Here is a 25,320-nt window from a genome sequence, read left to right on the forward strand (position 1 = left end):
CACCCTCTGACCCTGGGTCAGACCTACTTCTCTCAGAGCCCTGAAAAGTAGCCAAAGAGCCTAAAGCGAACAGGCAACAAGGACAGGCCAGCGGATGAGTGAACTGATGAACAGATACAAAAGAGAACACACTATGAAACACACTATGAAACAACCTCACGTACACCCCCAGCCGCACTTGGGGAAATGAGGGGTTGCCCGAAAGCATAAAGGCCAGATGATCACAAAATGAGTTCTAGAACAAGGGGATTAAGGGGCTGCGGCGGTCGGTGGTCGTGCCCCGGGGTGGTGGGAAGCAGGCACAGCGACGAATCAGTTGAGGCTGTGGGATCGTTTATTGGGGCTGTGTCCAGCCAGGCCACAGCGCCAGCCTGGGCCGGAGCCCAGCGTCCCTAGGAGGCGCGGGGGTGGGGGAGGGGAGAAAGCGCGGGAGGATCCGCCACCCCGGCCCCACTCCATCTTGTCTTGGTCCCTGCGGTGGTGCCGCGCTCAGGTAAGCGAGGTGTCGTCATCGCTGCCCTCGCCGCCTGCGCCCCCCAAGCGCTCCTCCCGGCTCTCTGTCACAGCGCTCTCATCGATGTTCTCCAGCGAGTCCGCGTGCTGCACGGAGAGCTCCGACAGCGCCAGGCTCGGCAACGGGCTCTGCTCTGGGTGTAGCCACGGCTTGAAGTGCGGCTGATGCTTCTGCTTCCACTCCGGGTACTTGACGCATGCCTTGTACATCTTCTTCATGGCCTGTGGGGCCGCCGCACAGCAGAATCAGGGGTGGACGCGAAGCGGGACTGCGTCTTCTCCAAGTCCCGGCCTGCGCCCTCCAGCGGCTCAGTCCCCAGCTCCCGGTATCCTGACTCTGGCCCATTTCATGACTCCGCTCCTCAGCCCTGACTCCGCCCCCTGACTCCCAGTCCCCATCCTTGACCCACCCCCTCATCCGAACCCTTTCCCCCAACTTCGGTACCCCAAAGTGCCAAGGCCACTCACCTTGGGAGCCAGGAACTGAGAAGATTTATTCACTACCCACTTGGGTAAGGAGCCTATGAGAGCAGGGAAGGGTAATGAGGAGAGAAGGAAAGCAGCCACCTAAGGGACCCAGCCCGCACCAAACGTATATACTACCCCACTCCTTCCAGCCTGGGGCTTCCACAGAGGGTACCCTCTTCTCCCTGGGAGTGGGGGGAGGCTGTGAGTCAAGTCCTGTAAGACTGCATCATTCTCACTTTCTCTTTCCACCTCAGCCCAAGGTCTCTAGGATCAATTCTGTTGTGTCCCCCCAAACCCACCCCATTTACCCCTCCCATCCCTCTGCTGTGCCCCAGAGGACTGCATGGAAGAAAACCACGGGGTACTAGGTGACCATAGGCTACAAGTAGGTTGAAATCATGACCCACCAAGCTCCCACCCACCAGCTCCCCTCCACTGACATCCCTTCTCATACCCAACCTGTGAACGGCCTTGATGCTCAGCCCTTCATCTACCTGTCCTTCCAGGTCCCCTGCCCCAGGAAGTCTAGCTGCTACACAGGCCCCTTGGCTGAGCACCCCACCTTGGCCCGACCTGGAATCCACAACCCAGTTGTCTGCCCTTTCTCATTCCCAAGTGTCTACTCTGCCTAACACCCATCACAGTCAGTAAGGAGCAAGAGGGCCCTGGGCCTGGCTCACTGGACCCTCAGTGGGGCGTGGGCACACCCAGGCAAAGATGTTCAGGGCTTACCCATCCTCTAGCCAGTCACCCGTTCGCGCACTCACTCCACATCCACTCTGTGACACCTACTCTGGGCCAGTCCCAGGGGCCCAAAAAACAGCTCACTGTCTGGGGCCCAACAGTGTGCCAAGGGCTCTGCTGGAGGGGAATGGGCCCACCAAGCAGAGAGCCAGTGGTGACCTGGGTATCACAAAGGCGGTGACATCTGAACCAGCCCCATGGGCATGAGGGAGGGAGGAGAGGTGTGAGGCTGAGGGAAACCATTGCCTACACAGGGAGGTGGGACCATGTAAGGTACGAGGAGGGACTGTGAAAGCTGGGGAGGGGGCTTAGACTTTACTCTGAGAGCAATGGAAAGCCAGAGAAGAATTCTAATCAGAAGAGAGTCATGTAGAAATATGCGTTTTGGAGAAATCCCTCAGTAGCTGTAAAGACAGACAAGGTGGCTGAGTACAGAGAGAAAGGACAGATTCAGGAGCTATTTAGGAGGTAGAATCAATAAGAATGGGTGGCCAGATTTGGGAGCCAAGCAGAGGGCACTCCAGTCAACCCCCAGATTCTTGGCATGGGTGACTGGGGGTTGGAGGCTTAGGATAAGCCATAACCTAGAAGGAGAGAGAGTTCAGCATGGGACACAGTGAATCTCAGGTCCTGGAAGACATCTGGAGGGATGAATCCAGGAAGCCAATGGCGGCAGGGTCTGGATACTAGCAGAGACGCATGTCAGCTGACTGCAGAGCCTGGGGAACAGCTGAGCCCTCCTGAGGGAAAGAGTACTGAGACATGGAAAACTCAGGTTGCTGGGATGGGCAGAGGTAGGAGCCAGCAAGACAGACAGGGTGAGAGCAACTAGTGAGCAGGAAACAAGTCAGAGCCAGGGCGCAGGAGTCCAGGAAAAGAGCTCCAGGCCTCGTCGGGAGCAGTACCTACCACCTTGGCCTTTGTTTTTCAAACCATTATCAAGTCTCAAACTTTGGTTCAAATGATATTCTGGATGGAGAGTCCCCCAAATATAAAATAGCTCCAGACAGAGGCCCTTTTTGAACCCTAGTAGGTCAGGTCACATCCCCTGTGATATTGGAAAGGATCCCCTGATGGGCTGCTGGGGCCAAGCCCTCACCTTTGGGGTCCACCTGGGCCAGGTAGGTGATGACGCAGCTCTTGGGCCCCGTGCTCTGGATGAGGTAGCCCGTCTGGATGGACACAGCTCGGACCAAGTCTTTCCGAGGCGGGTATTTCTGGGGATGGAAGGCAAAGGGAGGTGAGACTCAGGGTTGGGGCAAAAGAAGTGTCTTTGTGAGTATGTGTACACACACACACACACGCACACACAGGTAGCTAGTTCAAAACCCCTGGCATATACTGCAGGCCAGGTCTGATGCAGGGGTGAGGAGAAAGGGAGGACTCAGACTAGGTCACCCCTGCCTCTCTTAAGCTCCCCCTGCTCTCCCCAGGAAGGCCCCCAGTCTGCGGTCAGGGGTCATGAGCACATAGGTGGGCAAGCACACACACTCCTCTTTGCCCAGGCCAGAGCAAGGTGGCCCAGCCTCAGAGAGGGTCAGAGAAGCCCTGCCTCTCACCCCTTGCACCCCATTTCCCAGCCAGCCCATCTCACTTGCCCACAGGGATGGCCTACATCACCCTCTTCTCAACTGTCTGAGAGCTGAGCAGGGAGACCAGAGCCAATATTCTCACTATGTAGGAAGGAAACTGAGGGTTGGCGGCCTCTTCCTGGGCCAGTCCTGCTGGCCTGGCCATACACGGCCCCTTCCCCTGCGCCCCCAGAAGGGAAGGCAGGTAGACTCACGGGGTGTTTGACTGAGTAGTTCATAATGATGTAGTCAGTGCCCATGGGGAGCCAGGAGCGGAGGGTGATGACATCACGGTTCTTCAGGGGCTTTGGACACCTCCCTGTGGAGTGCAAGGGACAGTTCAGCCAGGCCACCGGCCTGCCTACCTACAAGGGAGGGCACAGCTGAGGCCAGGCACAGAGATGCCTCATCACCAGCCAGTTCTCCCTGAGCCGAACGGGTACCCCAACCCCTGCCAGAACACAGTCCCAGAGCTAAGACTAGGAGAGAGGAAAGGGCAGAGCCCTCTCCTCTGGTCTCGGGGACCACTCACTGCCTTCCGCGGCTCTTCCCTTGCTGGCCTGGCTGTTTGTGTGATCGTGAGTATATGGGAGAACGATGTTACCATGGGTACGTGTGTCTGACGATGTATGACTGGGAGCATGCGGCACGTGGCCGTGGGCTGCAGCGTGACTGTGTACACATGTGTGGAATATGTATCCATGAACATGTGTGTGTGTGCCTGTGTATGCCAGGGAGGGCGACCCTCCATCTCAGCACTCGGGTGGCAGAGCTGCCTGGCCGCAGGAGTGAGAGCAGGGTGGGCTGCGCTCCCTCCTGGGAGAAAGAGGCTGGGCTGGAGGCCTGGATCGGGGCAGAGAGCTGGGATCGTGCTTGTGGCTGCTCACAAGAGTAATAGCCCACGTCAGCATTGACTGTCAGGCGGGCGATGTCGAAGGTCTCAATGACGTTGCTGTCCCACTTCTTTCGATACTCAATGTCGTGGAGCACGTCATAGAGCGTCTCGGCTGGCACGTCTCGGCATTCCATCCGGCACTGCGGACACACACAGGGGTGTCAGGGCCACACAAGGTTCCACGCCCCAGCCAGGAGACCCAAGGGGGGACAGGCAAGAAGGGGAGAAGATGGACAGAGAAGAACAGCAGCTCTGAGGCCAGCATGGGCTGACCTCTTGCTGAGAGCCCTGTCCAGCCCTCCCAGCAGCCGCCTGGGCCAGAAGACAGACAGCCCCTGGATCCAGAGACCATCTCCCGTCTCAGCCCTCAGTAAACCTCCCCTTCCGTCCCAGTCTCCTTCTCCAGGAAGACTTCTTGAATGACCAGGCCAGACCTTCTGGACTCCCAGATACTAAATCTCTCTCTCTGTGCGGTCCCAACCCTTGAACATCATGGCTGAGGCTTACAGCTGACTCAGCGCAGAATGTGGAATAGGTACATGTTAAATGAATTGAAAGCATAAATAAATGCCTAAATGGATGGTTTCTTTCATCCGTGATACTCACTACCGTATCATTTGTATGCTTTTTTTTTTTTTTTTACCCAACAAACATCTCTGGATTTTTAAAAAAGATTTATTTCTTCAAGAGAAAGAACACAAGTAGGCAGAGTGGCAGATAGAGAGAGAGGGAGAAGCAGACTCCCTGCTGAGCAGAGAGCCCAATGCAGGACTCAATCCTAGGACCCTGGGATCATGACCAGAGCCGAAGGCAAATGCTTAAAGACTGAGCCACCCAGGCACCCCATGGATTATTTTTCTTAAGATTGTATTTATTTATTTGAGGGAGAGAGAGTGAATGAGTGTGGGGTGCCGGGGAGGAGAAGAGGGGGAGAAAGAGGGGGACAAGCAGACTTCGCATGGAGCACAGAGCCAGACATGGGGTGTAGTGCAATCCCAGGACCCTGAGATCCCAACCTGAGCCAAAACCAAGAGTCAGATGCTTAACTTACTAAGCCACCCAGGTACACCAAACATCTTTGGATTTCTTACAGTTTTTAGCCTTGTTCTCAAAGAGCTTTCCATCTAGGGGAGAAAAGAACCAAGGATACTTTTTTTATTTAACCCTCAAAACAACTGTCAGACAAGAAATCCAAGGAGGAACTTGAGGCTGAGAAAGGTTAAGTAACTTGCCTGAGGTCACCCAGCTGGTAAGCAGCAGAGCTGGGATTTAACCCAGATCATATGTCTGTAAAAACAGAACTATGTTAAGTTTGCACTCAGCAAGATGAAACTTAGTTCATGTCCTTGTTCTGTGATTTTTCTTCACCTCAAAGCCCCAAACACCAGGATCAAGTTCCCCTCAGCAACTGGATGAGTTTTCTTGTATAGTCTAAAAGTTCTCCCAGAACTGGGCATTCAGATGGTGCCAAGGGAGCCACACATCTTACTAAAAAGGGGATCTAAGCAAACATATGAGGGCGAGTCATACTGCCTTTCCTCTAACCTTGTGTTAGGCCTTGGCACACTAATAGTGAGGAAAGGTCACAGGAAGGGCACATCACCACCTACCGGGTATTCTAGGCATCAGTGAACTCATCAAGCCTGGGATATACTTCACTTTACAGAAAATACGGAGGACAGAGAACCAGCTAAATTTCACAAGAATACAACTGAAGGAAGACGGGAGGCACTCTCCAAGGCCACTGATGCAGTCGCTTCTACAGGTCAACGTCATAATGAAGGGTCTGGGCTAAACTGACAGGACCCAAGAACCAGATAGAAGGTGTGGTCCTGGATTGCATGCTGACCTGGATGAAACAGCTCTAAGGGCTATATCTGAGATGACTGGAGAAATGTGGATATCTTCTGAGTATTAGGTGCACTGAAAATTTACCGAAACAAAGTGGTCGAATGCTGCCTGAGGAAAAGCAGGTTACAAAATGGAATGCGCAGTATAAGCTCATTGTGGAGGAAATCTATGCACAGAAAACCCCCGGGAAGAATAATCACTAAAGTGTTAACAGCAGCAATCTTAAGATGACGAGAATATGATGGTTTTCTTTTTGCTGTATTTCTTGTTTTCTAAAATGTATAGTACTGCTCCTACAATAATGACAAGATTTAAGTAGAAAGGTCGCCCAGAGGTACTGAGGGGTGCACTCACCAGATGCCAGGTACTACCCTCCCCCCAGACCCCTGCTTCTCCTCTTCACCCCCTTCTTCCTCTAGCCACCAACAGAGGAGAGAGTCTCCCTTTTCCCCCTCCAGGCACTATCCTAAGTGCTTTACACACATTACCACATTTTGTTCTCACAGAAAGGCTCTGAGGTATTAGCCCCATTTTAGAATTAGAACAGCCCTCGGAGTTCCCGTTCCAACCTGGGTCTGGCAGAATGGCTCCTGCAAAGAAGTGTGGTGAGAAGAGGAAGGGCCATTCTGCCATGAACGATGCAGTGACCAGAGAATATGCCACTGACATTCACGAATGCATCTGTGGAGTGGGTTGCAAGAGGCGTGCCCCTCAGGCACACAGAGAGATCGAGAAATTTGCCACGAAAGAGATGGGGACTCCAGATGTGCGCAGTGACACCAGGCTCAGCAAAGCTGTCTGGGCCAAGGGAATAAGGATTGCTCCATACTGTACTCGTGCGCAGTTGTCCAGAAAACATAACAAGGGTAAAGTTTCATCAAGTAAGCTTCATCGGCTGGTTACTCAGGTGCCTTTCAAAAGTCTACGGACAGTTCATATTGATGAGGACTAACTGCTGACTTTCAAAGAAAGGTCTAAAACGCAAAAGGGAGGAAGGGAGGGAGGGAGGGTGGAGGAAGGAAGGAAGGAAGAACCCCCCCCCCCGAAAAAAGAAAGCTCAAGGACAGACTCCAGCCTGCAAAGATTCACGGTGTGACTCTGAACAAGTCACCCTCCCTCTCTGCTTTTCAGCTGGATGAAAGGGTATGACTCCAGATCCAATCAGTTCACTAACAGGCCCCAATTCCAGCCCTGTGCAGAGCACAGAAGAATCAGAGTTGACTCAGGCCTGTGCTCCAGAGGCTTTCAGTTGAGGGAGGAGACTAACTTGACAATGGAAGGGTAGTCCAAACCACCTGATAAGGGCACAGAGGAGGAGGTCAGCTCTGCATGGTGAAGGGAGGCATCGGGCTGCACAGAGAAACTGTCTAGAAGGCAGGTGTCTGCTGCGGACCCTGGAAGAGAGAGCAGCCAGGAAACAGGCACAGAGGCAGACGAGAGAGAGGTGTGTAGGCAAGCCAAGTGTCTGCTCCAGTCCCTCTGGTGTGTTGTAGCCTAATGGTCAAAAGGTCCTGGTTCCAGGTCTAAGAGAAATGTGTGATTCTGGGGCTGGGTCAGCAAGTAAGGACAGCAAGTAAGGACAGAGTGATAGGGACCTTGCCCTGCAGATACAGGAGCCAGCATGAAGGGCTCCCACTGGTTCAGGAAGCGACTTGTCAGGGTTTGCCCAAGGCTTTGCCAGTTTTAGCAATGAAAATCCCACATTCTGGGAAACCCCTCAGTCCCAGACAAACTAGGACAGTTGGCCACCTACCACAGGCTAAAGCTGGAACAACCCATGTATTAAAATAGTGACAACAGATTGTATTCCACAGAACAAAATAGGAAACCAAAGGAAATATAGGTATGAATAAATAAAATTAATGTCTATGGGGCGCCTGGGTGGCTCAGTGGGTTAAGCCACTGCCTTCGGCTCAGGTCATGATCTCAGGGTCCTGGGATCAAGTCCTGTGTCGGGCTCTCTGCTCAGCGGGGAGCCTGCTTCCCTCTCTCTCTCTCTCTCTCTCTGCCTGCCTGTCTACTTGTGATCTCTCTCCGTCAAATAAATAAATAAAATCTTTAAAAGTAAAAAAAAAAAAAATTAATGTCTGATGAGGTATAGGGTATTTACACAGCTTCAAAGTAACTTCCCATCAAATACTTATAAATTACAAAGGGAAAAATGAGTAACTTCACTGTAGAGAAGCAGGGCAGACACCTCCTGAACCAACTGATCCCAGCGAACTTATTAGTAAGGAGACAAATTGGCACTGGCTGTCGCCTGACGGGACATGACGAAGAGAATACAGGCAAAACTTATGTGACGTTTCTGCCAAAAATGCATAAACACAATCGAATCATTAGGAAAATCAGACAAACCCCAAATAAAGGACTTTTACAAAAGTCCCCCCTGCTGAGCATCAGGGTCTGGACAGGCAGGAAGGACTAGGGAACTCTACCAGACTGAAGGCGACTTCAGATGGACTGACTTATGGACGCAGGAGTGAATGCTGTGGGGGCAGTGAGGGAACAAAGCAAGGGGAGGGCTGGGACGGAGAGAAAGGTGGTGGAGAAGATGGCAGAGGTCAGACCAGTGATGACAGCTGTGGGCTGACCTCTACCCAGTAGTCCCGTGGAGGTCTGGATGCTGCAGTGGCCTGTCAATGCACACGCATGCTTTACCCCAAATTATGAGTGGGCATCACTCCCACACTGCCAGGTAGGAGCCCAACACCCAGGAGCCGCAGCAGCCAGAATCACAGGGCAGTGAAGGCAGTCAAGCAGGGATCCAGAACCGGCTCTTCCTGTCCTCTCAGCTCTCAAGGAGCACTCCAGGGAGCCTCTGGGGAAACAGGACTTTTCTAACCAAAGCCAGCCTGCAAAGCTGACTTGGCTCTGCAGGTCCTAAGAGGTGTTCTCTGGGCCCTGAGTGTGTGTGGAGGGGCCATGACAACAGGATTCTGCTCTTAGCTTAGAACCCTACCTAGGACCGCCTCCTCCCCCTGGCCAGGCTCAGCGTCCCCAGGGCCTGGGTACACACTGAAAGGGGACCCACACTGCCCAGACGCTGCCCATTTTCCCTAGGGCCTGGGGCTCCTGTGGTTTCCTGAGACAGCAAGCGGTAGTCTGATAGTCCAGGTATGCACAGCCCTGAGGCAGACCCCACAGGTAAGTATAAACTCTGCATTTCATCGTTTAAATAAAGAGGGAGGGATAAACAAACAAATAAATCAAAGGGGAGGGATGCCTGCGTGGCTCAGTCAGTTAAGTGCCCGAATCTTGACCTCAGCTCAGGTCTTGATTTCGGGGTTATGAGTTCAAGCCTCTCGTTGGCTTCCATGATGGGCACAGAGCCTACTTAAAATACATACATACATACATAAACAGGGAAACGTCAAAGGTTTCCCAGGCTGGTAGCAGGCTCCTGGGCAGGCCAGCAGCGGTGCCCTGCTGGCAGAGCAGTAAGTCTGGCGGGAGTGGGGGCACTGTTGGTCAAGAAGCAGGCAGGCTGTCTGGCTGGTCCAGGAACGGAGTGGAGAGTGACCATCGGTGTTCTTACCCTGCCTGGCTCCTGGCCGTGCTCTTTCCACAGCCCCGTGGAGGCAGCGCAGCTGAGCCAAGAGGGGTAAATTACACTCGACATTGCTCCTGCCCACGGTGGCAGCCACCACATGTGCGAGCTGTAATTCTAAGAGGCTTCAGGAGCGATGGTGCGGGTAGGGATTAGTCACTGGAGAGCACGCCGGGGGGCAGGCCTGTAACGGGGACCCACAGCCACTGAACCATGGGCAAGTCAGTCACTTGGGCTGGCCCTCTGGGAGCTCCCCCAGCAAACCAGAACTGAAGGGGGGCTGCTTTGGCTACTCAGTGAGGGTGCCACTAGCTGCAGAACCCTCCGAGATTGGGTACAGCAGGGAAGCTGACTTGTAGTTGAAAAAACTGAGGCCCAGAGGGAGCAGGTAACACCAGGAAACTACAGACAGCGTCCCCCCTTCCCTTCTCGCTAGCCCCAGGAGGCAGAAAACAGAGTGCTCAGAACCCCAGGACTACCACACCCATAGAGCCATGGTCAGCAGGGACTGGCCAAGGAAGGTCCTCAGGGAAGACTCCAGCAGGTTTTGAGTCTGGCACTCCATCTTCTAATTCCACTTCCTCCTCTGGGCACAAACTTCCAAGTCTTAGTTTCTTCACATGAAAAATGAGGGTAGTAATAGTACCTATCTCATGGGGCTGTTGGGATCAAATTAAATGAGATAATGGGGTGAAATGCCGGTACACAGTAAATACACAAACACAGAGGCTGCTCTGGCTTTAGCAGGCTTCCGTGAGCAGCTGTTTACCCTTCCACAGACAGGTCCCGTTGGCACGTGCGGCCTCAAATTTTGTGCCCTGCGTGCTCCTCTTGCCTCTCCCTGGCCATGCCCGTCTGTCCATTCATCCATTCACCATTCTCTGGAGTCCACTGTGTGCCAGGCTTGCAAGTGGGCAGTAGGGCTTCCGGAGTGAACCAGGAGCCCCAACAAGTGGGTGGCACAAGGGACAAGGACACAAAATCCCATTAGAGGATGAGTTGGGCTTGGGGGAGAGGAGCACAGTGACTGTGGGAGTAGAGGGCAATAAAGCTAAAAGGGAAAGGAATGGAAATGCCTCTAGGGGGGAGAGACCAGTTTCAGCAGAAGGACTGCTAGGCACCAAGCTGTGTCTCATTCTGCCCCTCCCTCTCTCCCAACTCTTGCCCTGTGCTTCTCTGGAGGCCTTCCCAGGGCTCAGCTTCCTAGAGAAGAAAGAATCTCCATGGGAGGGAGGGAAGTGGTAGGGAGAGGGGTTGCAGTTTCTCCCAAGACCCAGGGAGATAGCTGACCCCAGACAGGGGAAAAGAAGTCAGGTCACCTCCATGGGGCTGCCATAGGGCCTTGAGGGCCAAAGGTCAGGGCCGTAACATGCAAACTGTCGGGGAGGTGGATCCAAGTTTGGCCTTTATCCTCAGACCTCACACAGCAGGTCTCCCATATCCTTGCCTGTGGGATATGTGGGGCACACATATTATCCCAAAGTCCTAGCTATGGACCCGGGCGATGAGCTCTTCTCCACCACTCTTCAGTGACCACTGGGGAACGTGCGGCCCAGAGAAGGTAGGGGGTCTGTGTGGGCTCTTACCATCCCACAGGCTGTGTTGACTGCTCAGCACGCTGCATTTTAGTAGACAGTGTTGTAAAAGGAATAACTGTTATGCAAATCATCCATTCCTAACAGAACCATATTCAAATTAAAGGGAAGTGTTCCTGCCTGTGGGTGGGTCACTCAGTATCAAATCACTCATAGCCCTGAACCATAGCCACAACCTCAATAACCATTATCATATATTAAGGGCTCAAAATCACTACCTAATTCATCATCACAAAGGAGACAACAGCTCCTGGCCCATGGACCCCACAGGAACTGACATTTAAGTCAAAGTGCCTCTGCCAGTTGTGAAGGTCACCAAGCTGTGACCTCTACACTAACACTGTCTCTGAGCCTCCCAGCCCCACAGTGCGTATCATCATCCCCATCTTACAGATGCAAAAACTGAGGCCCAGAGAGTTATAAGGATTGACCTCAAGGCTAACAGTGGTGAAGCAGGGAACCAGCACCTGCTTGTGCCTGACCCCAAAGTGTCAAGACTTTCTGCTACCTTCCTCAGAGGGAAGGACTGGCCCAGCCCAAACACCACACAGGAGCTGGAGACTTAACTAACTGATGGTTATTATGCAGAACTCACTGGATTCAGATGGCTTGTTGCCCAGGAAGGCAAGGCCCATATATTCTTCCTTGGAACAAAATTCTTCACTGCATCCTTGGACCTCACTCGGCTCAAACACAGAGCCCTTCCAAAACTTAGCCCTGGAGCTCTGTACCTGGAAGACCCCTGGGGAGGTTCCGGCCATCGAGATGCCCAGCCAGACCCAGCCAGGCCCCATGGCTCACAGCTGACTCAGCAGATCCTTTCTGGCCTTGGCTTGGGCAAAGGACTTCAGCTCTGAGTCCCCGTTATCTTCATCTGTCAAACAGAGATAATCCTCCCTCAGAGAGGAGCTGCGAGGATTAAAGGAGTCTTGTACATAAAGCCCGGGCAGCAGGTGCCCTTCCTCCAGCCCCAAGCCCCGGCAGTTTCCCCGACTTCTCAGGCCCTGCCAACAGGAGCACCTTCTTGTTAATCCCCAAAGGGCAGGACATGCAGGGCCAGGAAACAAAGTTTAAAAACACAAAAATGCCCTAGATCCCTCCACAGGGTGGACGAACAGAGAGTGGGGTGGGTGGGCCTCTTCCACCAGGGAAGGGCCCTACACAAATGCACCAGCTCCCCCCTCACGGCCAGGCAGCACAGACTCCATGTCAGCCCGGGTGCTGAGAAATGCAGACTGGCCTGGGGCACATGGCCTATGAGAGGCTCCCCTTCAGCAGCCCCTCGACCCTCTCTACTCTGGGTCCCCTCCCAGGACCCCCACTGTCTGTCCCAAAGGCCCCAAGAGGCCCGCATCAAGCTGAGCTGATGGAGAACTTGCCCTTGCCTCTAGGTTTCTGGGGCTCCCAGAATGGAGACTTCTAAGCCCTTCCTCTAAGGCCCCCTACCAAATCTCAAGAAGAGACTCAGAGAAAGTGGGCAGTGGGTGTGGGAAGAGAGAGGTCTGATCAGTCCTGCTTTCCCAGGGCTTTCCTTCCCAGGCTCCTTCCCTATTTTGTTAGGGGAAGGGCTCTGCTCAAGTCTGAACTTCAGCCTGGCTGCAGCCCTCCTAGTCCTTAAATCCTTCAGGTTGGCCTGGGGCCCTCCTTCCTGTCTCCTCCACCCCACAGGCCTCCCTCCATCAACACACACTGCAGTGCACTGACTTGCCCCGGCGCTATGGCCCCTTGTTCATCTTGGCCTCCCCTGTATCTGGCATGGTTTAGTCAAGAACTGTTTCTGAATGGAAGGGATGAACAGATGAAACAACGAGAGGTTGTGCCCGTGTAGGCTTCCTCTGACTTTCAGAGTGCAGCTCTGAGCCATGGCCGGTGGTCCTTAGTGCTTCTGTGGAATCAGAAGGAAAAGTTGTTGTGAAAACCTCCTGGATTCTGGTAGAATTCTCTATGGCACTTGAGGCTGATGATTCCTTCTGCTATTACCCTTGCATGAAATGCAGTGTGTGGGGTGGGGGTGGGAAGTCAGAGACAGGCTTCAGGGAAGACTCCTTCTGGGACTTGCTGAAAGATCTTTCATAGTTCCGATAAAATAAATTTAAATTGTACCGAGGTCCCAATTTACATTTAAGAAAATAACAAAAATATAGAAAATACCCACAGCTTGTGAGGATGTGGTAAAATTGTTATAATCGTTAGTGACAGCAAAAATTGACTCCACTATTCTGAAAACCAATTTGGCAAATATTTTTAAAATCATAAAAATGTCTTTCAGGGGCACCTGAGTTGCTCAGTCGGTTAAGTGTCTTGCCTTTGGCTCAAGTCATGATCCCGGGCAGCTTGCTTCTCCCTCTCCCTCTGCCTGCCGTGCCCCCTGCTTGTGCTCTCTCCCTCTCAATCTCTCTGTCAAATAAATAAATGAAATCTTTAAGAAAAGAAAAGGAAAAAAAAGAAAAATGTCTTTCAACTCAGTTCCTGGAATCCCAGGACCAGAAATTTATACTCAGGAAAAAACATACCAAAAAGCTGTTACAATATTAATGCCTATATTATTGCATTTATCATTAGCAAAATATATGGAGAGCGACCTGGAACAGCATCCACAGCTGGGCCGGTTTGGGTTAAGACACATCACCAATGACGACTGCCCAGCTACTAAGAACTGGGGGCTCCCCAGGGCGAGGTTGGCTCTGAATCCTTGGAACCTAGACTAGGACAGGCAGGGAGCAGCTGAGGGAAAGGTTCGGGAATTAGTAATTCTGTAGCAATATAAGAAACTTTTACTGATGTAATGTTAAATGAACGAAAGAAGATACAAATCTGTACCTGTGCCAAGGGCTAAACCATGTATAAATTGTCTACACCATCGAATGAGAGTTGGGAGAGAACAAAGAAATGTTTTACACAGGAATTGAGGCTTTGGGTGATTTTTCATTTTTGGATTCTTGGTATAACAGTTTATACAAGGCATTGAAACTATAATTGTCCCCCCTATGTTGAGAGTGTTGTCCAGAATCCAGAGGTCCTCATTCCCTGGACCTGGAAGTCTGGGCGGAGCTGAGCTGGGGCCTGAGGCTGCCCAGGCTGAAGCCGAGTCAGCCTGGAAATGCTCCCTATCACCTGCTCATGCTGGGAGTGGAAGGGCGGGGCGGGGCGGGGCGGGGGGGGGGGGGTCTGTGTCCTCAGGCTGCACCAGGCAATGAGAGCCACGGGCTGTGGGGCAGGCCAAGAGGGAAGCCAGTCCGCAGCTACAAGGCTGAGCATTCAGTGGAGTCCTACAGGATAAAGCGAAGAACAGAAGGCACTCAGATGAAAACGAGGGGGAGGAGCTCTGGGCAGAGGTGCCAGTGTGAGTCTGAGCCTGGCAAAGACCTGGACTGGCTGGAGGAAGGGGAGGAGGGGAGGGCTCAAGCAGTTCCATCAGGTAACCTGAGCGAACAAGGAAGGAGGCGGGAGAAAACAGAGCCGTCCCTTGAGAACCTCAGACTGTTCATTCATTCATCCGTTCAGCAAATGTTAACAACGTGCCAGGCTCTGTGCTAAGAGCTTTACAAATTAATTTAATTCCATCCTCTCAATTACCTGGGAGGAGGGAGATTATGCCCATTTGTAAATGGTGGCCCAAAACAGTGAAGGGAAGGAACCCACCCAGACCCCAGTATGAGCCCCAGTTGCCTCCTGAGTCTGCTCCGGCAGACCGCATGGGGCCCTGTGCTGCTCTCAGTCCAGGGCTGAGACGCTTACACCGGCTCTGCCTCCTTGCTCCAGCACCCCCACCCTGTCCCAGTCTCCAGCACCCTCCATGGACCCCAGCACACCCCTCAGGCTCTAGACCAGCAGGCCCCAGCTCTGCAGCAGCAAGCGGCATCGGGTGTGAACATCACACAAGTTGACCTCCTGGCCTGGAACTCCTTCCGCCGTGCTCCAGCCCTGGGGGAGGTAGGAAAGGTGGACAGAGGTGGAGTTGAGGGCAGGAGAGCTGGGAGAGGCGGACAGTGGGTGGGCCTGGAGGAGAGGGAAAGAAAAGGGGTGACTCGAGAAACAAGACAAGGGCCAGGGCTAACACACAGACACAAAGACAAAGACATATTGGAGAAGCACCTTCTAGGGCTTCAGGGACTACCAGAGGCCTGATGCCCCAAAGCACTCTCTCTAGTAAGCTCCAGACTTCATCTTCCATGGCCTCCTGGGCATCACACCCGAGCATGCACTCACCCTGTCCAGTGCTGCCATATTATCTACCCCAATGCCCACTGCCCTCCCCTCTCCTCTGGCACCTGGAACCCCGGCACAGTTCTGGACTCATTCCTCACTCCAATCGGAGTTCCACTCAGCCACCACCTTCCAACACCTCCTGCTCACCAATCCGAGGCAGGCATCCCCATCCTCCCTTGAACCACTGCAGCCGCATCCTTGTCCCTGGTTTCCTGGCTCTCAGGCCAGTGCTTGCCCTGCCCAAGGGAACTTTCTAAAAGCCAGAACTGAGGGTGGCATAGGCTTCAAAGTCCCTGCTGTCTCTCTCTGCCTTCGGGCCCAGATCCCAACTCCAAAATGTCCTCCTCCTCTCTGGCTCCGCCTCCGCTCCTTCTCACTCTGTCTGTACTCCTGCCTCTGGGAGCCCTTGGCACTGAGGGATTCGTGGAGAACTGCTCAGTTTGCAGCCTGGCTTCTGCCAGGCTCCCAAGGCCCTGCCCAGACAGCCCCCGCCACCACCATGCTGTCTGACTTGGGGTCCCCACCAGAGTTCTCTTGGAGGGCTGTCCCTGTCACCATCAGTCTCCCCGCTAGGCCTCAGGGGTAGGGCTTGGGTCTGACCCATCTTCAGGTCTCCAGCACCTGCACACTGGCTGAGGTGGGGCAGAGTGGGTAGGAGGCATGAGAAGAGGTTTGTTGACTGAAAAACAGGGACAGAAAAAAAACATGGACAGAAAGGGACAAGTAGAGACATAAAGGAAGAGGTGGTAACCCTCGGACATGGGGACAGGAAACACACCCCAAGAGGAGACTCTGAGAGCCAGAGGTAGGCCCAAGGACCAGGCCAGGAGGCTAGATGGAGGCAGGGAGGGCAGAGCTGTGGTAGAGCCAACCCTGAGCCCCAGGCCAGAGCTGCCAGGAGACAGCTGAGGAGACATAATTGGATCAGAGACAACTCTGCTGCAGTGAGGGGGCGTGACTCACACACACAGTAACGCCAGACACAGAAACACACAGTCCCACACTCAGAGGCACATACACACAGCCTCAGACACCGGCACGGGCGCGCGTATGCACTTGTGTACACACACACACACACACACACACAATACAATTTACTGACCCTCGTCAGAGCTGGCACGGGGGCACCTGGGAGGAGGTTCATATCACACACACAATCGCCCGCAATCCAGCTCCCCACACAAAAGATGCACATGGAGAAGGCCAGACAAGCCCTATCACATCACCCTGTCCTCATGACACACAACCACCATCTGGCATCTTATTTAATTATCGGTTTGCTTCTGTTTTCTCTGGTCTCCGCCTCAGAATGTAAGCCCATAACAGCAGGGTCTGAGCTGTATGATTTACCACTAAATTCCTAGATATAACACAATACTTGGCATACAGTATATGCTCAATAAAAATGTGTTGAATGAATGAATGTGGAAGACACACCTGGGAACTCCATCCACTCTGGTTGTCAGGCCTCTGCCTTAAGACATCACTTCTGGGACACCTGGGTGCCTCAGGCAGTTAAGCATCTGTCTTGGGCTCAGGTCATGATCTCAGGGTCCTGGGATAGAGCCCCATGTTGGACTCCCTGCTCAGCGGGGAATCTGTTTCTCCCTCCCCACTGCTGCTCACCCTTCTTGGGCTCTCTCACACTCCCTCTGTCAAATAGATAAAATCTTTAAAAAAAAAAAAGGGGGGGGGCACCTGGGTGGCTCAGTGGGTTAAGCCTCTGCCTTCGGCTCAGGTCATGATCTCAGGGTCCTGGGATCCAGCCCCACATGGGGCTCTCTGCTCAGCGGGGAGCCTGCTTCCCCTTCTCTCTCTGCCTGCTGCTCTGCCTACCTGTGATCTCTCTCTCTCCGTCAAATAAATAAATAAAATCTTAAAAAAAAAAAAAAGACTTATCACTTCTTTGGTCCAGAATCAGGTCACAAGCAATCTGGGGAACCAAAGATTGGGATGGGGTGTCCAGGAGATGGTAGAGGGGATCTCAAGAAACCAAGGACAGGTGCAAGTTGTGGCATGAAACCCAAAGGACATGATTTCAGTGGCCCAGGACCACAGTATTCATCCCACTTCCTGTGTGTATGTGTGCGCATGCGTGTATGTGTGTGCACATGTGCTGCGGGGTAGGGTGGGGCAGTGAACATGTGCAGGCATTGCTCATCTGCCCCAGGACATGACTCTAGAGACAACAGAGGTGGCAAGTCTTCTAGGACCCCAGGCTGAGAGGCAGAGGGGCAAATGGTAGGCTAAAGCCCCAGGGAGGAGCTCCAGGTGCTATGTCACCTGCCCCAGGCTCTCTCATGACAGGTGAGAGGAGCTTGGATTTGGCATGGGACCCACCACTAAGTCCTAGGCCTGCCACGTTCCTTCACTGTCTATGTTTCTAAAGGTCCAGGGGCACCAGAGCACTGAGGCCAGCCCCAGCATACCAGAGGGGATAAAGTGAGGCACCAAGAGGAATAGCCTGACACCTGGTCTGAACAGCCATTTTTCTGCCTGTTGATGGAGCAGTTTCTTCCACCCAGTCAGGAGCAAAGGTAAAGGGTCGGGGCTGGAATGAGGTTTCTAGCCTGTCTATCATGACGGCAACCTGGTTGCCCAGCGTGTGGCTGCTGGTCCCTCAGGAACAGGCTGGAGTGGCCCAACCGAAGGTCCCAACTCATGGAAAACTGCCAGGCTTCTGGAGTCGTGGCGCCCATGGCCCTGGCTCCAGGTGGCCCCGCCAGGCGTGGAGACGCAGGAGAAGAAAGAAAACCCATCTGTCTCCAGGACTCCCTCCTTTCTCTCATCTCCTGAAACTTTAAAGACTCTCGGCTGGAAACTGAGCTGGGGCTCGTTAAAGTTTAAAAGCCAGAGCCTGGGGAGCTGGGCGTAGATGTACAGAGCCAGCCTGTGGGCTGAGGGCTCTTCTGGCCCCAGGGGGACACTGACTAGAGGAACCCACCTTCACCCCACTCACACTCACGAGGTTCTTGCCCCCAAGGCAGGCATCAGGGGGCTATACAACCACACCCTCTCACAGCCCAGCCTGCACAGCCCAGCCTGCACATTGCAAAGGGTCATGCTAAAACCGCCAGCTTCCATCCATCCTAGCTCCTCCATCTCGCTGGATGCAGTCGCCAGCCCTGGAGGCATTCCCCACAGCCCCTGCTTTAGCATAGACCGTGGCATCTCTGTCCAGACAAATACAGATTCCTCCTCTTCCTCCTACCTGCCTTCTTGAAAACCGTCCCCTGGCATCCTGACACCCAGGACCTGCAGGACCCACATCATAGGGCCTTGGTCCAGCTCTCTACTCACCTCTAACCCCCTGCATCCCCAGCTCTATCCTAAGCCCCCTGCCAGCCTCCTGATACACTGCTCTAGGTCCCACCTCCAGGCCTCCTGCAGCGGCTCCCCTGTCCGGAATGCTCCCAGGGCTATCAAACATGTACATCTCAATTCTCCACCCAATTCCAGATGTATCACCTGAGCATTCCAGAAAGACTTCCCCAGGCCCCAAGGCTGGTTCAGGGCCCCCCTCCAGATCTCCACAGCTCCTGTGACAAGTGTCCATCCATGCACAAGGGAGCTCCTTGAGAGCCAGGCATGGGCTGGAGTCTCCTCTCTGTCCCTTACCTCTCATACAGGGCCAGAGAGGCTATCAGTGAGTGTTCGCTGACGGAGTGAATGGATGAGATGCCCTCAGAGAGGCCCCACTATCCACATCTGTGGAATGAGGAAGTTAAAGCCAAGGTGGCAGCAGCAGCATGCTCAAGGCCATGTGGTTGGGCCTCCGGACCATGTGCTTTCTCCTCTACAGCCTCAGCCTTGCCCAGGGACCTCCTCCAGAAAGACCTCCCTCAAGTTTCCAGCCCCCTCTCACCTTTCCCTTCCCTGAGCTCCCTCACCGGAAGGTCCTGACCCTGACTGTCTGGAGGCATGCTCTCTGGGAGCCTGTTTGGTGAAGTAAACAGGCCTCAGCTCTGAGCCACTGCCCCCAGTTGCCTCCATGCCAAGTCAGAGGTAGAGTCAGCTGGGACAGTCTTCAGGACTGAACCCTGGATCCAGGCACCCCATCTAGAGAGCTCTCTGATGGCACAGAGTGGCAAGGCCTTAGCTCACCTTCCTTACTCTGTGCCCAGTAGTACAGACCCCTCTAGCATGGTCTAAGGCCCAAACAACCTCTACAAACCACCTGCCCAGCAGCTTCCTGTAGAGATGGGGAAACTGAGCCCCAGATGCACAGAGTTCCAGCCTGAATCTGAACTCACTGAATCCAAGGCCCTAAAACCAGATTTGCTCACACTCTTGCCTCCACAGAGAACACTGACTTGGAAAAGTGAAGTGACCTTCAAGGTCCCACTGAGGACTGGGCTCTTGGTCAGCTGGGTCCCCTCCAGGGTGTCCTCCCAAAACAACACTGCACAGGAAGACCCAGGAAGGAGAGAAGGGTATGTTGGGACCCATGGGGTTCTAAACACAAAAGGGCCCAATGGTGTTTATAAGCAAGCCCAAGGGAACAGAGAGATCTCAGCTTCGGAGACCCAAGGGCCTGCATTCTGATCCTGCCTCAGCCAACTCTAGCTGTTTGGCCTCGCACAAGTGAATTCCTGCTCTGAGCCTCAGTTTCCACATCCGTTCAATGGTATTACCACAAGACAGCTGTGAAGACTCAGTGGGAAGCCATAAAGAAAACATCTGTCCGTGCCCCCACATTCCCCATGACCCTGGGGAGTCTGTTAAGAGTGGTAAAACTGTTAAGAGTGAGAAGGGCCAAAAATAAAAAAATAAATAAATAAATAAATAAATAAATAAAATAAAAATAAGAAGAGTGAGAAGGGGATCCTTGGGGATCCATCAAATAATCCCACATTTCACAGGGGAGCTACTGAGGCACTTAAGAGGGAACAGACTTGAAAGTTTAAAACCTGGGGTAGGAGTGATATGGGAGCGGGGGGTACAGAGAGGTCAAAAAGGGAGGGGCTGTGGAGCTCTCCCCAGAGCAGAAGGGGAGGAGCCTTTGGAAAGGAAGTCAGAGAAGACAGGTCCCCACTGCCCAGCTTCCTGTAGCAAGAGGAACCTCAGGTTCTCAGGCACACTTTCCCAGGAGACATCCCACCGCTGCTGCAGCCAGCAAAGTCCCTCAAGGCCCCCCGATCACTGGGCCCACTCCTGCCTCTGTGGTCCACCTGTGGACATCTGCCCATGCAGTAGGCAGGGGTCACCTGCCATTGTCATTCCTCTCTTCACCGGGTTCTGGAAACTTCTGAGGACAGGCCCAGGTCTCCTCCACATCTCACAAGGCTGGCCAAGCACAAGGCTAGGCCGGCTGCAGCAGCAGAGAGCCTGAGCACAGGAGCAGCAAGGGCACAGCTTGGCAGGCCACATCGCCGCCTGCTCACTGTCCCCTCACTCCTTTCTCCCCTGGCCCCAGCACAGGTGTTCTTAGAGCCGGCACAAAAGGACAAACAGCCCAGAAAAGGGCAGGGACCCACCTATGGTCATACACTGAGGACACCACCACCAGGACCGGACCTGAGCTGATCCTGTTTAAATGACCAGCAGACCCCTGAGTTTTGCATTCCTCATACACACAGATACCGGCCTGGGCATCAAGAGACCTAGGTCTGGGTTCCAGTTTGCCTTCTGCCTTAGACCCAGGATCCGTGTTCAGCATCTGCCTGTGGGACAAGGCCTGCCCTCTCGGGGGGTGGTGTCTGCCTCCTCACCAGGGCCCAAGGCACAGTGCAACCCCCAGGCCAGGCCAGGTTGGAGGCCAGGAGGGAGGGCAAAGGTGGAGGTGGCCTCCAACAGCCCCTTCCCTTTGTCTTGGCTCTGAATGCTGGTCCCAAAGCCACAGTGGCTCTCAGGGACCTCTGGATACAGGAACAGGGAGAAGATAAGTCTAGAGGAAGAGACACAAGAGGAGATCAATCAGGTAGACAGATAGGCAGGACCCCCGCCCCCCACTCTGGGATCACGAGAACAAGGCATGTCCAGGCTTTCCCAGCTCAGGGGGATGGCTCCCAACAGGCTGCGGCAGGATGGCGTAAGGGGCCAAAGATCAACAAACAGCTGTGGGTGTGGCCCAGCCCCCAGAGTGACCCTATCAGCCCTGGGACTCTGGCTGCAGACCTGCTATGTGACCTTGGCAGGCCACCTCCCCTTTCGGGGCCTCCAGCTTTCTCATTTATCAAACAGGAATGGGATTATGAAAACACCGCAGTACTTCAAAGAGTTATTGACGGGGTCAAATGCTGTAATGTTGACTAACAGAGTGAGCCAATCAGACAGGGCCAGGTGCTCTGGAGCCAGGCTGGCATGGGTCCTACTTCCACCTCAGCCGCTCTGGGACCTAAAGCAAGTGACTCTTGGCCTCAGTTTCTTTGTAGGATGGAGATAAGCCTGCCCAGGACTGGCCAGAGGGTAAATTCAAAGGTGGAGAGAGACAGTCCCTGCCTGGCTCAGGGCAGGAGCTCCTGTCAGAAATGGGATTCACTGCGTGGAAACTGGGACTCCTAAAATCCTGAGGATGGGGAGCTCAGAGACCTCTGCCCATCTACCAGAGCTCCACTGGTCTATGCTGAGGGGATCAGGAGTGGGGGCTGGCCCCGTGGGATACCCATAGCCAACGCCCCAGCCTCCATCCTAGGCCCCAGCTCTGCTCACCTCCTGTCCCCAACTCTATCTCCATTGTGGGGAGCAGAACAGAGAGAGCCAGGCTGGGTTCCAAGCCTGGCCCTTCTAAGACTTAGCTGTGTGACCCTGGGCTGGCCCCTGTCCTCTTCACAGGCCTCAGTGTTCTCACTTGCGCCCCAGTGAGGAGGGAGTATGAAACAGGGACGGCAAAGGGCCTTCTGGCCCCCTCCAAACTCTGCTCAGTCTGAGAGGGAGGGAAGATCCATGTCCTGCCTGGGTACCACAACACCCAGTTTTTCCAAGTCCCCTTCTCTCCCAAAGAAGGCCACCTGACAAGTCTGATCTGACCACAAGGGGTCTCTTGTGGGAGTCTGGCCCCAAGACCCACCAGCTCCAGTTCAGTACTGGGCTGGGTTTATTCATTAACCAAACCAGATGGAGGAAGCAACTCGGCCCTATTGACACAGAGGGTGGGAGTATACTGGACTTAGTTCAGACCTTCTGCTTCTGGGGAGCCTTAAGCCTTCCCCAGGTCACATTCTGGAAAAGAACCTTCTTCTCACAACAACCTTGCTCACCTTTCATTCAGTTTGTTCCTTCCTTCTTTCCGTCCTTCTTTCAACCAACATCCCTGCTCTATCTAGGGACACAAAGAGAGACAGGATCTGTCCCTGTCCTCAGAGAGCAGCAAGCTGGAACACATCAACTGCCCTTTGCTCCCCTGCTCCTCAGCATCAGATATAGATCAGATCCCCAGGAACCCCTAGCCCAAGGGCCCTCAGGCCTGGGCAGAGTCCCAGATGGAGAGACACACACACACACACAGACACTCAGAGAGAAAGAGATAGTCAGATAGCTGGGATCCAAACAGAGAGTCACGGTGGGGGGGTTGGAGTGGCAGGGAAGCAGAAAGGCATGGGGTCAGAGAGGGAAGGTCAGATATCTCCAACCCTGGAATGAAGTCAAGATGCCACAGTTAAGTCTGAGAGTAGGTCCTGGGCAGAAGTTCCCTCTGAATACCCTGCCCTTCCCTCCCCCCCCCCCCCGCCCCAAAAGAAATGCACTCCTCTGCACTGAGGAGGAGGGCAGCAGAAAGCAGAGAGCAAGGGAAAGGCAAGGGAGGCGAAGGGCACAACCTATCGCCAAGAGCCCATTGAAAGGAGACCTGTCCCCCCTCGAAATGTGGCATAACAGTAATGCCTGATAGGTTGGAGGCAGCCACTGAGGCCTCTAGACTACAGTCTTCACCAGCCTCTGCCCCATCTCATCCTGCAGGGGAGGTGGGCTCATGGGGTCCCAAACCTCAAGCCTGTTCTGTATGGAGGAAAGTCACAGGAATGTGTGGAGTGGGGTTGTAGGCTCTGAGGGAGCCGATGTACCAGCATCTGCCTTGCACCTGCTGGCCTCCCTCGGCCCCCTCCTCCGAGAGCCTAGCCCTGTGTAAAGCACGGACATCCAAACCCTGACCTCAGGATCTGCCAACTAGGATCCTGAGTCCCTGCAGAAGACTCTGGGTGCAGCAGGGGAAAGAAGAGGGACGACCAACACATCAGGCGGGAAGGAAATCAGGTCCCTGGCACCCAGAGCTGCAGAGTGGAGACAGAACCAGGAATTAGGGAGAAAAGGGTTCAGTCTTCCCACCTGGGATAACTCAAGTTGGGGACCCGATGAAGTCTTGCCAGGGCAGAGTGGTCCCAGAGGGAGACCACTCCCCTAGACAGGCCTGGCAGCAGCCCACCTCCCCAGGAGCAGGCAAATGCATGAAGAAGACTGGGCTCTGGCTGAGTGAAGCCAGAGTGAGTCACACCCCCCTCTTCCGGCCTCAGTTGGCCTCTGTGTAACGAGCCCTTGCCCAGCAAACTGTGCCTCCTCCTGGCGGGAGACTCCTTCTGAGGCTAGGTGCACAACCAGGTGTCTGTGGCCCTGCGGGGGAGCAGAAGACTCCCTGTCTGAGGTGGCTGGGCGCCCTGGAGGCTGCACGTGGGGCAGGGCAAGCCTACCTTGATCTTGTGCAGTGTCCGATCCATCTCCACAGCCTGCACCCACACAGACACGCCGGCCTTGCTGTAGGTCAGATTCCAGCCCTCCTCGGCCTCACACTCCGACCGGAAGCTGCGGAAGTCCTGGTCGTCGGGCACCTGGACGCTATCGCGGCCCAGGACTGGCCGAGGCCCTTGGGGCTCTGTTGAGGCAGCGGACTTCTCCATGGGGAGGCCCAGGGCCCTGATCCTAGTCCAGCTCTCCTGGGTCCTCCGCGGAGGCTCCGACAACGTCGACGCGGCTGCAGATGCTGACGCCACCTTCCTGGGACCTGCAGGACCGGTTTGAGGTCGGGAGTCAGTGCGCTGGGGGCGCGGGTGGGGCTGTCCGGGGTCCTGGGCGGATGGAGAGTTCCAGACCAGCAGGAACTGGCCCCCTAGTGAGCGCGGACCAGCACCGGGCAGTCACGGGGCCACCCCCAGGAGAAACCCCAGACCTCCCTGGGGTCGGAGTGGGGGCTGCGTATCGGGTGCTGGGGGTTCCGCGAGACCTCTTCGGGAACCCAGGGGAGGCCAGGACCCGAGGTGACGGACGGTCCGGCGGGCGCTCCGCGCAGCGCCGGCCGGACCCGCTCAACTAACTCGGCAGCGGCGCCAGCGCGGGCTGCGCCCGGGGCGGGTGGTGGGGGCGGGGTAGGGCGCCCGCCCAGCGGAACGCTCACCTGTGCCCGCTGCTCCGCCGGGGCCCGCCGGGGCTGGGGGTGCGAGCGCCTCCGCCGCCGCCGCCGCTGCCCGGGCGACCGGGGCCGCGCGGGGGCTCCGGGGGGAGGAGCAGTGGGTCCCGCCGCCCGGCCCCGCCCCGCCCCGTGCCCCCCCCAGCCCCGCGCGCCCCCTCCTTTCCTCCCTCCCTCCGGGCTCGGCTCGGGGGCTCCCGGGCTCCGCTCCCCGGGGCTTGGTATTTTCCAGGCTGCGGAGGTACAGCTGACGGAGCTCGGAGCCCCGCCCCGCCCCGCCCCGCAGGGTCCTAGCGCCCGCCCCCGCCCGCCCCGGGAAGGGACAAGGCCTGGAGGGAACTAGTCCTCAACCCGGATTTGGGCACGGGGCAGGAAGGGGCCAAGTCAGGATGGACTCTGGGAGGAGGGGTCCTGAGGTGCTTGAAGAGCGATTCTGGAAGTTAATTGGGAGCCCATTCTCCACCCCCCTCCCATACGCACAGTTATACACCCCTGCAACAACCTACTTACACACAGGCACGCTGTCCCCAGACATCCCAGAGACACCCACACACGACACTCCAGAGACCCAAACATGGGCGCACACCCCC

The 25,320-nt window shown here is 54.9% G+C and overlaps 2 protein-coding genes across 2 annotated transcripts; one reads left to right on the forward strand and one right to left on the reverse strand.

Moving 5' to 3' along the window:
- Positions 1-316: 316 nt before the first annotated feature.
- Positions 317-24,224, reverse strand: STARD10 (StAR related lipid transfer domain containing 10). The gene is made up of 6 exons (XM_004768117.3): positions 24,018-24,224; positions 4,184-4,331; positions 3,512-3,615; positions 2,825-2,942; positions 982-1,034; positions 317-735 (listed from the first exon to the last, which is right to left on the reverse strand). Exons 1-6 carry the CDS (start codon positions 24,222-24,224, stop codon positions 490-492), a joined length of 876 nt encoding a protein of 291 aa, XP_004768174.1. The 3' UTR covers positions 317-489.
- LOC123389576 (60S ribosomal protein L31-like) lies at positions 6,626-6,994 on the forward strand. Its single transcript, XM_045071401.1, has one exon. The coding sequence runs from the start codon at positions 6,626-6,628 to the stop codon at positions 6,992-6,994; it is 369 nt and encodes a 122-aa protein (XP_044927336.1).
- Positions 24,225-25,320: the final 1,096 nt, after the last annotated feature.

The sequence above is a fragment of the Mustela putorius genome, unplaced genomic scaffold, assembly GCF_011764305.1.
Source record: "Mustela putorius furo isolate JIRA1106 unplaced genomic scaffold, ASM1176430v1.1 tig00003987_pilon_pilon_pilon, whole genome shotgun sequence".
In the NCBI taxonomy this organism is placed as follows: Eukaryota; Metazoa; Chordata; class Mammalia; order Carnivora; family Mustelidae; genus Mustela; species Mustela putorius.